The sequence below is a fragment of the Bos taurus genome, chromosome 27, assembly GCF_002263795.3.
Source record: "Bos taurus isolate L1 Dominette 01449 registration number 42190680 breed Hereford chromosome 27, ARS-UCD2.0, whole genome shotgun sequence".
Classification (NCBI taxonomy): domain Eukaryota; kingdom Metazoa; phylum Chordata; class Mammalia; order Artiodactyla; family Bovidae; genus Bos; species Bos taurus.
This window is the reverse complement of record NC_037354.1, coordinates 40,370,395-40,382,568: the sequence shown is the minus strand read 5'-3', so window position 1 is coordinate 40,382,568 and position 12,174 is coordinate 40,370,395. Positions and strand designations below refer to the sequence as shown.

At 45.0% G+C, this 12,174-nt stretch overlaps 1 protein-coding gene across 5 annotated transcripts in view; it reads left to right on the top strand.

The window, feature by feature from the left end:
- Nucleotides 1–12,174, top strand: part of RARB (retinoic acid receptor beta) — a 595,561-nt gene that overhangs the window by 409,697 nt on the left and 173,690 nt on the right. Inside the window, exon 1 of one of the 5 annotated variants that reach the window (XM_059882389.1) lies at nucleotides 349–412. The exons of 1 other annotated variant lie outside the window; for it this stretch is intronic. Coding sequence is in view for 1 of the 4 variants with exons in the window: in XM_024986389.2 (XP_024842157.1) it covers nucleotides 950–1,106 (157 nt within the window). In the remaining 3 variants the exon portion in view is untranslated. Of the gene's footprint in view, nucleotides 1–348; nucleotides 1,107–12,174 lie in introns of those variants that run through there. 3 more of the 5 variants (XM_024986389.2, XM_024986392.2, XM_059882387.1) reach the window with 3 other exon arrangements.

Genomic DNA, 12,174 nt, shown 5'->3' with positions numbered 1-12,174 from the left:
GCCGGGGGCAGGCGAGGCGGGGGCGCGAAGCCAAGCGGAGCCCCCGACAGCCTGGGCGCAAAGGGCGGGAGCCGGCGGGCGGCGGGCCCGGAGCTGCGTCCCGGTTCCGGCGGCTGCTCGCGGCCCCGCGTGCTGCCGGTGTCTCCCGCTCCGCGCGCGCTCCTCCCCGCGGCTCCGGCTCCGAGCGCTCCTCCCGGGGGCCCCGACCCCGCGCGCTCCCGGTGGCCGCCCGGGCCCCGCGCGCTCCTCCCGGCGCCCCCGGCCCCGGCCCCGCGCGCTCGGAGCGGAGGCGCGGGGCGGGAGGAGCGCGCGCCCGGGCCGCGGGCCGCCCGCGCGGCGGGGCTGCTGGGAGTGCTCGGCTCTGTGAGAATCCTGGGAGCTGGTGATGTCAGACTCGCTGGGTCATTTGAAGGTTAGCAGCCCGGGAAGGGTTCACCGAAAGTTCACTCGCATATATTAGGCAATTCAATCTTTCATTCTGTGTGACAGAAGTAGTAGGAAGTGAGCTGTTCAGAGGCAGGAGGGTCTATTCTTTGCCAAAGGGGGGACCAGAGTCCCCGCGCGAGCCGCCCGAGGACGCGGATGCCGAGGACGCGCGCGAGCCGGGCAGGGCTGGTCTGGGCACCGTCCGGGTAGGAGCCGCACCGCATTCCGAAGGCTTTTTGCAGGCGTCCGCTTGGAAGGAGAACTTGGGATCTTTCTGGGAACCCCCCGCCCCGGCTGGATTGGCCGAGCAAGCCTGGAAAATGGTAAATGATCATTTGGATCAATTACAGGCTTTTAGCTGGCTTGTCTGTCATAATTCATGATTCGAGGCTGGGAAAAAGACCAACAGCCTACGTGCCAAAAAGGGGGCAGAGTTTGATGGAGTTGGGTGGACTTTTCTATGCCATTTGCCTCCACACCTAGAGGATAAGCACTTTTGCAGACATTCGGTGCAGGGGAGATCATGTTTGACTGTATGGATGTCCTGTCAGTGAGTCCTGGGCGAATCCTGGATTTCTACACTGCGAGCCCGTCTTCCTGCATGCTCCAGGAGAAGGCTCTCAAAGCATGCTTCAGTGGATTGACCCAAACCGAATGGCAGCATCGGCACACTGCTCAATGTAGGTTTATTTTTTCCCTTCTTCTACCCAGAAAAAAAAAAAAAAATGAATTGTCTCTCTTGCATGCAATAAAGACACTGGAAACAAACTGCACTGCTAGCCAGACAAAGGATTTAATGATTTAATGCTGAAAGGGTGTGCTATGCTGGTGTGCATATTGATTCCGTCTGCTGAAAATTTCCTGTTAGATGTTTTCTTCCCAAACAACCCCTCCAGACTCCTGCTCCTCTCCTTTCCAACCCTACCGTGCCTTGAAAATAGTTAAAAAAAAAAAAATGTGCGAGGAGAGGGGAAAAGTAGAGGGTGACCACAGGACTTTGAAACATTCTTCAAGTGAGGCAGTTTGACACATTTGTACAGTTTTTACTAAGATGTATGCAGAGGGAAATTTCACTTTGTTGTTCTTTGGATTGACTGTGGCTATATATATATATATCCCCCTTGCGTGTTTCAACAATCCAAAGTAATTAAAATATGACATCTTCCTCGCAAGGAATTTGGCCTAATTGAGGTGGCTGCTGCTCCTGAAGTTCACAAACCACCAGTTAAAGCTGCTGCCTCCAGTGTTTTCCTTGTGGAGGAAAGGCAATATTTCTTAGCATTGACCCTGCTGCCACCTTTCCAAGTCACTTTGTTGCTCTAAGAAGTTGCTGTTTTGCTAGAAAACCACTGGCAATGAACACCCCTTGGGCTGAGCCATCCATTATTTCCATATCTTGCAATTCAGCCGGGAACCTGGACGCTGGTTAAAGGAAGGGAAACATAAGTGGGGTAGCCCAGTTTTTTAAAAAAATATTGACTATTTGGTTATCTGATGCTGACGGGGTGCCGAGGCCCGCACTGGTCAACAGTAGCCTGGCTGCAGGCTTGAGAAATGACCAGCAGTCCCAGAAAACCCCACCTTCGGGTGTCTGCAGTGGGAGCCTGCGGGATGCATTGCTGCCCTGACAGTGATTTAGATAAATGGCTCCGCTATCTATCAAAATGTTTTTAGTACTTTATTTGACAATTCATTGGAGCATTAGCCTGAAAATGACATTTTAAATCTTTGTTTTCAAAGAGGTCAAAGTTTAACTGAAGAAATTGAGTTTTCCTAATAACATGACGGCTTATCTAAAGAAAGGGAAGAAAAAGGAGAGGAAGAGAGGACAATGACAAGATTTAAACTGCCCTCTTCTGAAACTTTTTCTTAAGAATAAAGTCTTGCTTCCAGGGCCAGGAAATCAACAGGTTTCTAGCTGAAAAATCAATAACCATTTGATGCCAACAGTCTGGCTGTCTGACTTAATATTTCGTAGAGCCATAAACAGGGTAAAATAAATAAATATATATATATATATATATATCTTTTTCCGAAGGTGCCCTCAGTTAGCTGCTCTTGAAATGGCTTTACTTTCCTGGTTCCTGTTTTCTTTCTGAAGAGCTCAAAGAAATTGTTACAAAATAAATTTCCAACCTACTAAGGGATCTTTTAGATCCCTCTGTAGCAATTAAAACAGTATGAACAGTTTCATTTGGAATCTCAGGGAACTAGAGCTGTCTCAAACTTTTTCTTGTGAGAGAAAGTTTTAATGAAACGTTTTTTAAGGAAGGAAAAAAGAATGCTGGGATCCTGGCGTCAAGCTATTAGACCTAATAGACGTTTTACAAGTAGACATTCTTCCTTTTGTAATTAACCCTCCAAAAGTGCCTATTAAGTTGCAGGAGTTGGGGGAAAAGCTTTGTTTGTTCTTGAACAAGTTAAACAAGGGATTTGCCTTATCTGGGGAGAGCGAGTGGTGAATGTGCCATTCACGTAGGGGCAGCCGATAAGCAAGAAGTGTTGATAACAGCAAAGTTCAGCTAATCAAAGAAACTTGCCTTCAAAAAAGTAAATAAAGGCATCTGACAAAGGGATTTCAAAAATTTCAGTGTCTTTATTTTTGTAAGCAGGGCAATTAGTGCTTGCTGTGGTCAGTTTCACAAGGGTTTCAACCCCCCACCCCCCACTCCAGGTTACATGAATAGAATGTAAATATCACTTATGCCCCTGCAGAGTTGGAGGGCTTTTGATGGGTCAGTTTAGTTGTTCAAGTGATTGCATTTTTTAAGCATAAATAAAAGTTCTAACAAAGCTCTGCCATGCGGTGTTTGGCTCAGGGTGGCAAAGCCAGTTAGGGCTTTTGAAGTAAAAGCATATTAGGGCTCCGTTTGTGTAAGTACAAACAACAAAAAAACCCCACAACCTTTCCCATTTTACTTAATGACTGTTTTGACCAGAAGCAGATCTGTTTGTGCTCTTAACAGAGAGGAAGCAGTGGGCAAGAAGGGGAAAAAATAGTACGAAATTCTAACCCAAACTATTTTCTACTCTGAGATCCCTACTTTTTATTATTATTTTTTTTATGGTGTGAGTGTGTGTCTGTGTGTGTGTGGTAATTGGAGTAAACCCTTTGAATGTAAACCATACCAGAAGCATTCCTTAAAAGGTGTTAGAATATTCTTTTTATTTTCCTTTTTAATTTTAAAGACGGAAAAGTGATATGCCAACCAGCTGTCGGTTGGAGTTCAGGCCTGTGAATTGCTTCTGAAAATTCAAAGTCAGGAGTAGCGAGTTACTGAGGGCATGTGGTATGAATAATACGATTTAAGACTGCCCCTGGAGGTGTTGGGAGTCACTAAGTTTCTATTCAGATGCCTCCTGGATTATCTTGGGTTTAGGCTGCTCCAGATGTTTTCAGCATTAATTGCTCAGTGGGCATAGGATAAATCCTAATATTTGTGGTCTAAATATAGCAGTTGCTTTCAGTGAAATCATGAGTGTGACAACTTCTTGGCCCCTTTCCCTGTCTTCTCCCTACTCAACACATCAAAAAACAAAGGAGAAAAAGATTTTTTTTTTTCCAACAAGGAGAAATCACCTGTTTTTAAAAACAACCTATCAATGTACAATGAAAGAAGGAAAGAAGTACCCTTCCCAAAGTTACCGGACCTGAATTTTTGGTATTAAACAGTATCTAAATCCTCTCCTAGTGAGATATAAATTGGGGTCAAAGTGGCAAAATCAAAGATACCCTCTGAAAGAGAGACTAAATAAAGCCTGACAGCCACCGTATGAATTGAATGGGGTTTTGAATAAATATTTCGGTGAAAAGGCTTAATTGTTTTTCTAAAGTAGGACATAATTTTCTGCTTCTCTGCCACATGACAGTGGTTACCAACACCATCAGAAAAAAGAGAAGAAAAGGGAATTCTGCTTACATCTCAGAGAGTGCAGGTTAGGTCTGTTTGAAAGCAACTGGAAGACTCACTAAGTTTTCCTTCCCCGTAGGAAGAAAGCAACGCTAAAATTTTGTCAGTATCCAGATAAGTCGGTACTTCTGGTAGGGAGGCACTGATGTGCAACTTGGGGAGAAAAATGAATAAGTAAATGTTATTACCAGAAAAGGGGAGATTCTAAAAAGTAGGTGGGAATGCCAGAAGTAGACGTGCGCGTCCCTTAAACCTGGGCTGTGGAATGGATGGGAAAACGCCAGGCAGCATTGGATTTCGCAGCCCAAATGCGAAGCCCTCACACCCACACAGGCCTTCCTGTTTTTTGTTTTTTTTCTTAGTAGATAAATGATCAGAATGGCAATTTCTGATAGGTTAGGTGACCTGAATCAGAAGTTTTTCTCCTCATTTTTGAGGCCTGACTCTGACCATGTATAACCAGTCAGTATCATCATGAACTTTGCTTTAAAGCAGAAAAGAAAGTTCTTCTGGATATCAGGTTCTTATAATTTCCCTTCAACATGTTAAGCCCCTGAGATGGCTAAGTAGGAAAGAGAATCTTAACTGTTTTCTCCTTTGTACATTCTTGTGGAATGTAATCAATAGCTGATCTCAGAAGAGAAGTACATTGTAGATGAAGATTATAAATTCTGCACTCAAGGAGTTTATAATCTTTAAAATGAAAACAGTTTTTTAAAGGCTGGGGATTTTTTAAACTAAGAAATTACTGAGAGGAAGATGAAGATGTAAAAGCACATTGCAAAACAGAAAACGCTTCGAGCCCAATAGGATTTATGAAATAGTAAATTCAGTGTTCATTTTAGGGCATCTTAAAAAGAACCTTCCATAGGGTTTGAGTTACGTATAAGTGCCAATAAATTTATTCATAAATGACAGTTTTATACTTTAAATGTTCTCATATAAATTCAGTTAACTATCAATTAAATAGGTTATTTCAGGAATGGGAGTTTTTTTGATGAAAGTTAATCAGAAAAATCTTGGCTGAAAATCTTTCTAAAAGATATTAGTGTGGAATCTTGCCTTTCAAATTACAGGGTAGTTATGGCTATCATACATCTCAGCTTTTCTAGGATAAGCCACTTTCAAATACGCTTGCCACAATTCCCACAGAAGTCACAGAACTATGCCAGATATTCCAGCATTACGACATCTCCCCACACTGCCCCTTGAACCCAGGAGCGGCACAGAAAGCCTTTGTTTGGATCCTATGGTCAGTGTAACTGCAGCTTTCACTCACAGCTTAATTTCTCCATTATAACGGCAGATCGCCCGTGCTTCTGGGTCGTTCTGAACATGAGTTCCTTCTGTGGCAAAGCATAGATCTGTAACTAGAAGGCGTCCCTTGCAATATGGATTTAAGTACTATGACCGAGGTTCTGATGCCTCGTGTGTGTGTGCGTGCCTGCGTGTGTGTATTGGGAGTGCTGGAGAAGTGGAATCGCACGCTAAATCCCTGTGTACAAAGCTGTAACAGTTCTTAGCCAGCTTCTTCTTAAAAAGTTGACGTTGGAGGCGGTGGAGAGAGGAGAGTTAACTCCGGTTTCAGATTTATCAGCATCCTGTCTGTAAGTGGCTTGGCCTAAGCACCTCTTGTTAAATAGGAGATGAGATAGCCTGCCCATCTGTAAGATCTAATAACAGCCTCATCACTCAGTATGTTGCCCTGGACGCTCCTCTTTTCCTTCCTGCCTCCTTCCTTCATCATTAAGAAGCATGATTCCCACCCCATCCCAACCTGTTCTAATGAATAAAAAATAAAAGTTGCCAAAAGTTCTCTCCACCCAGGCAGCAGTAGAGTATGCGTCTGCAGGTATGGTATTCTGTTATCTGTCTGGAGCTCCCAGAGCTGCTTAGGTGGGAATTCCAGCAGGCAATGGAACCGCTGACTTGCTTTTTCTCTGGCCTGGCAGGGTGGGGAGCCGGGAGGGGGGGCCTTTCAGTAAGATAAGACTCCTGGTCCCCAGCACGATAAGGCGGGATAACAGGAACTGACGTCAGGAGGTGACCCCGCCCTGAGGAGCGTTTCCTCTGTCGGGGCACAGGCTCCCGGGCTGATGGAGTGAAGCAGGGCCAGCTTGGCTTGGCGGGGCGGGGAGCTAATTGAACAGGGCTGATCCTGGGTGACAGTGTCCCTCCTTCCCCAAAGGAGGTTTCTCTGAACAGAACAAAGAATAGCTTGCTGGGGAGGGGGTTTAATAAGAGCAGACTCTGCGATTATAATCTCAGTTTTAGGTTGTCATGTACTGGATATTTGTTTCCCAGCTGTGAACAGTCTCCCTCTGATGTCTCCTAAGACGGTCTATCCAGCAGGCACCAAATATTATCCCCCGTGAATCCTGCCAACTCCCCACGTAGAACCAAATGGGCGGGAATTCACATTGTCAGAGTTAATCCCTGGGACTCCTGTTTACTTTTCTAAACTCCAAGTTCCCACCCCCATCAGCAGCATCTGACGGCAGGTTAAAGCCCTGACACCACCTGGCAGTTTGTCCTTTCCTCTTTCCTTCGTCCTTTTCTCCTAAACTCGATTTAAGAAAAGAAAAAAAATTTTTTTCCTTTTTTTTTTTTTTTACTGTTTTTTTGCCTTTATTAGTGTCTGCAGTTTGAAGTTCGGAGAAGGTCAAATTCTAATGAAAGGATCCTATTTGATTTTTTCAAGTTCATGCCATCATAGTCCACTGTTAAAGATTATGCTCTCTCTCTTTTTTTTTTAGGTTTTAGTATTGAATAAGGAGTTATTCTCCTAATTTGACTCAGATATAGTGAAATGTTTTTGTTGTGGTTGTTGATATTGATCAGTTAATATTGGTCACAGATTAAATGTTATCAAAAAATAGCTAAATTTGGAATACTGTGGTAGAAATGATGCAGATAAGACCAGATAAGATGAGTGCATCAGCTAACTGGAAAATGAAGATTTGAATCACATTTATCCTAATACTTCTCTAATTTTCAGAGCAAATGAAGACTTGGGTAATAAATCCCTTGTCTCAAAAATGTTAAAGCTTTTGGGGCTACAGTACCTTTGTCTTGTCATTTAAGTTCGTGATTACAAAAAGGCTGTTTCAGCTTCAAAAGATTTTTTAGGGTCTGGCCTATTGGAAAGCTTGGGGGTATAATTAACTAAAATGGAGATGGAGGCAAGCGAAATTTAGTTCCTGATGTTTTAATTTAGCTCAGTACTGCCATGTGTTATTGAAGAGAATTCTTAAAGGCAAACATAATTATTTCATTATGGTCCTCAGAATGCTTTCATTGGCTTTAATGACAAGAAGCTGTATAAAAAGGCATACATTTTAATTAGTCCTTCTTATATTTACATCAGATAAATAACAAATAATTGATGAAAAACAAGTCTTTGGGATGGATGATTTCACATAGTGTGCTGGTTACAGTTTAACGATGAAACATTTCTCTGTTGCTTTGCATTTTAATTATCCAGACATTACAGTAGTGGGGCCGTGGAGCTAAAATACCATTGTTGCCATTTTATTAAAAAAAAAAAAATCATGATTAATGCCTGTGAATCGGAAGCGGGAAAAGGTAGCTAGAAGCATCTCTCGGAGGAAGTATATTCCAGTCCCATTAATGTTACTACGTTTGTTAGCGCTCATTTTGATCACTTTTATCTTTTACGCTTCATCCTTTTGGATTAAGACTGTCAGGGGTCTCACCTGCGTTTTTATGATCACATCTCCTAAATCCAGTGCTCTCTTGCTTGCTGCCTGTGCTGAAGACTTGGCTGGATGTACCTGGCCAAGTGTGGACTGGAAATCCAGAGAGCCGCCTTCCAAGGGACAGGCCCATTTTACCTCTGATCTTCTAGGAAAACCCATTTCCCATGATCCATCCGTTTTGGTGTACAGAACACTAATTGTTATTATTGATTTTAAATTCCGTGACCATTACAAGTAACCCAGATGACTGGCAGATAAAGGGTAATAATCCATGGAGTTCTGGAACTGGTTCATGTTTGTCTGGGGTACTTTATGTGATCAATATTAACTGCCCCATTGAAACTAACTGCTGTATCAAATAACAGTCAATCAAATGAATGTGCTTAGAGATTATTTATTGAAAGCTCTAATTGTTCACTGGGGCCCTGCTTATAAGAGGGAACAATAGGAAGCGGAGACGCGGCGAGCGGGTTTGGATGTGCTGGGAAAGCTGGAGGATGCAAAACTCGTCTTTTGCTGCGTGGGCCAGGGGTTTCTAAAGGCCCAGGTTGTAAATAGCCTCCCAGGAGTTCCGCTGCCACCTGTGCGTGGGGAATGCTCTGGAGAGGTGGGCGGAGTGACTTCCTGGCTCTCAGCCCTGGGGCCGTGGGGTCCTCACTCCGAGAATTTCACGGCGGCCTCTCCGCCTGCCCGGCACATACATAACTCCGTGAGCATCTCTCCACCTGCGGTCCCTGTGCTGCGCCTGGCCTGAGGGATAGCCCGTCTGGACACAGGATCAATTTCTATAGCCACGAAATGGGACATTGCAGGATTTGTAGCAAGATTAGAGATAACGTCAAGGAGGCTTCTGCCCTGCCCTGAAGACACACGGAGGTCCCTGAGTCGTCCTCCTCTGCTTTCAGCGCGAGGCTGTGACTCACCTGCCTTCACCAACAGCCAGGGTGTCAGCCAAGCTGGTATCTGTTTCCTGCGTGAGATGGTTCCTCTGTCTGTGGCCCATTGCCGAGGGGACAGTACTTGCCATGTCAGTGGGACAGCGCTGCGGTCTTGATGCAGTGGCATCTATTCACCAAGCCCCGGGACTGAGTGCAGACAGTTGACTTTTACCCCTGAGCATGGTCACCCTCGAAGCTGACACTGTACACTTCACCCAGGGCTCTGTCATTCAGGGATGGGTTAGATCTTGCAAAGGCCTGTTCAACAAACAGCTCTTGGGTGTCTGCCATATGCCAGGCTCCCCCCGACATGTCCCGGTGGCAGGGGAGGGACCCCCAAGGTGAAGTCCACGCCTCCCTTGCTCTTTGGACTCTGCACGTAAGGGAGAGACTTGTGTACACACGCCACGGTGACACGGCCCCGCGGTGACACAAACACAGGATCTCCTTGGGGCTTTGGAAGTGGGTTTGATTACAGACGGAACTAAACCCACTGAGAACCAGAGCTCGTGCCTAAGGAGAGGATCACACAGGTTACACATTTTTGTCACAAGAGGCAGGCAAGAGGTTTTTCTGGGTGTAGCCACCGTAGGTACGTTCTAACTGCAGTTTACAAAGCAGAGTTTTAAACTCCGCGATGGAATAAGGGCATACCTTCTGAACCTGCTTCTTGAAGACTCACAGGATGTTTCTGGAGTGTTTGTTAAATAATGTTTTTAGGGGGTTGGGTCTGATTAGATATATTTTTTTAATCACTTCTTTCTAAAAAAGTTTTCTTGGACGGTAGTTGATTCACCGGGCTGTGATAGCTTCAGGTGTACGGAAAATCAGGTGTACAGTGAATCAGCTACACGTATGCATGTATCCATTCCTTTCCAAACTCTCTTTCCCATAAAGGTTGTTACAGAATATTGAGTAGAGTTCCCTGTGCCCTACAGTGGGTCCTTGTTGATTATCTATTTCATCTATAATAGCGTGTGTTTGTTAATCCCAAACTCCTAATTTATTGAGTTTATCCCCTCCCCAGTTTCCCCTTTGGTAACCCTAAGTCTTGTGTTTGAAATCTGTGAATCTGTTTTGTAAATAAGTTCATTTACGTCATTTAAAAAAATCAGATTCCACATATAAGTAATAGCATATGATATGTGTCTTTCTCCAGTCGGTATGGTAATTTCTGGGACCATGCATGTTGCTGCAGATGGCATCGTTTCGCTCTTTTTTATGGCTGAGACGATTCCGTTGTGTATACGGACCACATCTTCTTTATCCATGCATCTGTCGACGGACGTTCAGGCTGTTTCCACGTGTGGGCTATTGTGTCACTTTTTATTTATGATTGTTTTTGAGACTTTCTTGCTGTATAACCAAGTGCCCCCCCCTAAACTTAGTGATCTAACAGATATTACCTCAATATTTTGTGGATGGACGGGGCTCAGCCGGGCAGATCTTCTGCTCCAGGTGATGTCCGCTGAGGCTGCACCCCGCAGGGCTAACATGGGCTGGGTGCCCGGGGCCAGCAGTGGACGCTGGCTGTCGGCAATAACCCGAGAGGGGGGCCTAGAAGCTCCTGGGCCTCGGAAAGGCTGGAGCAAAGCTGGCACGTGGTCCCTGGGACTGCCTGCTGGTAGGGGAGCAGCTTGGCCCAGCCCGGCTCCCGTGCGGCCACCTCTCCATGGGGGAGTCCGAGAGCACGCCACCGTGTTTAATCTATACTGCGGTCGTCACATCGTGCCCTAGAACCCGAGAGAACTTGAGGAGCTGCGGTAGGTTCTTGGTTCCTTCTTTAGGCTGGTTAAACACTTGACGAGACCCTCCTCTAACCATGGTCCCTACGTTATTATCACAGACAGTCTTGTGAGGCAGGGATGATTTGCCTCTTTTCACAGAAAGGAAAATTGAGGCTCAGAGAAAGTGAGTTTGATAGCAGTGTGACAGCGGAGTGAGGAGTTCCTGCAGAATGTTTGTGCCCTAATAACACCACGTGTGGCCCACGGCGTGCTTTGGTTTTGGAGAAAGGTGGGAGAGAGGTGAAGGACTGGACCACAGAATTTCCTCTGATTCCATCATTTCTCTCATAAAAGACACAGCCTGTTAAACTGTGCAAGAAGCTAGGATGATGTTTGCTCCGTTATCCTTCTGTCTTCCATCCTGTCTGTTGTCGGAGTCTGCACTGACCTGGTCCCTCTGTGGCTCACCGGAGCCTGAGTCAGGACTGAGGCTTTGAAAGGAGGTGAGAGATGAGAAAGAAGATTTTCTTGTTCTTCTAGCTTGCTCAGAGCCCTCGTCTGGAGATGAACACCAGCAGTGGTACCTCTTAAACAGCACTCCTGTATCTTCCATTACTGAAAAGAAAAGAAAAACTTCTAGGAAATGCCGAAAAACTTATATTTTGGTCTTTGCCACCTACTTTCAGTATCTGCTTGTCTTTAGGGTCCCAAACCTATGGAAGCTAAATCTCCAATACTTTGGCCACCTGATGTGAAGAACTGACAGTTTGGAAACGACCCTGATGCTGGGAAAGATTAAGGGCAGGAGGAGAAGGGGGTGACAGAGGATGAAATGATTGGATGGCATCTTCCACTCAATGGACATGAGTTTGAGCAAACTCTGGGAGATAGCGAAGGACAGGGAGGCCTGGCGTGCTGTAGTCCATGGGGTTACAAAAAGTCAGACACGACTTAGCGAAACAGCAACAAACCTATGAAAATTGTGACTATTTAATGAAGTTTACATTAATCATCCCTATGGCGGTTTGCCTCACATAATGCCCTTATTTCTGTGGTTGCAAATAGTTCACTCTTCATATCCGCAGGTTCCACATTGACTGATTGGGCCAATCTCAGATGGAAAATATTCAGGACACAAAATTCCAGAAAGTTCCAAAAAGCAAAACTTGATTTTGCTGCACAGCTGGCAACTATTTGCACAGTATTTACATCATGTTTGTAACTATATGCTTTGTGCTTATGCTGTATTAGGCACTATAAGTAGAGATGATTTAAAGTACACAGAGGATGTGGATGTTGTATGCAAATTCGATTCCATTTTCTATAAGGGACTTGAACATCCACAGAGTTTGGTGTCCACAGGGATCCTGGAACCAGGGTCCCACAGATATGAAGGAGTGGCTGTATGTTTCAAGTGCAATATATTGTTCTGATTGGGGATTTTTATATACCG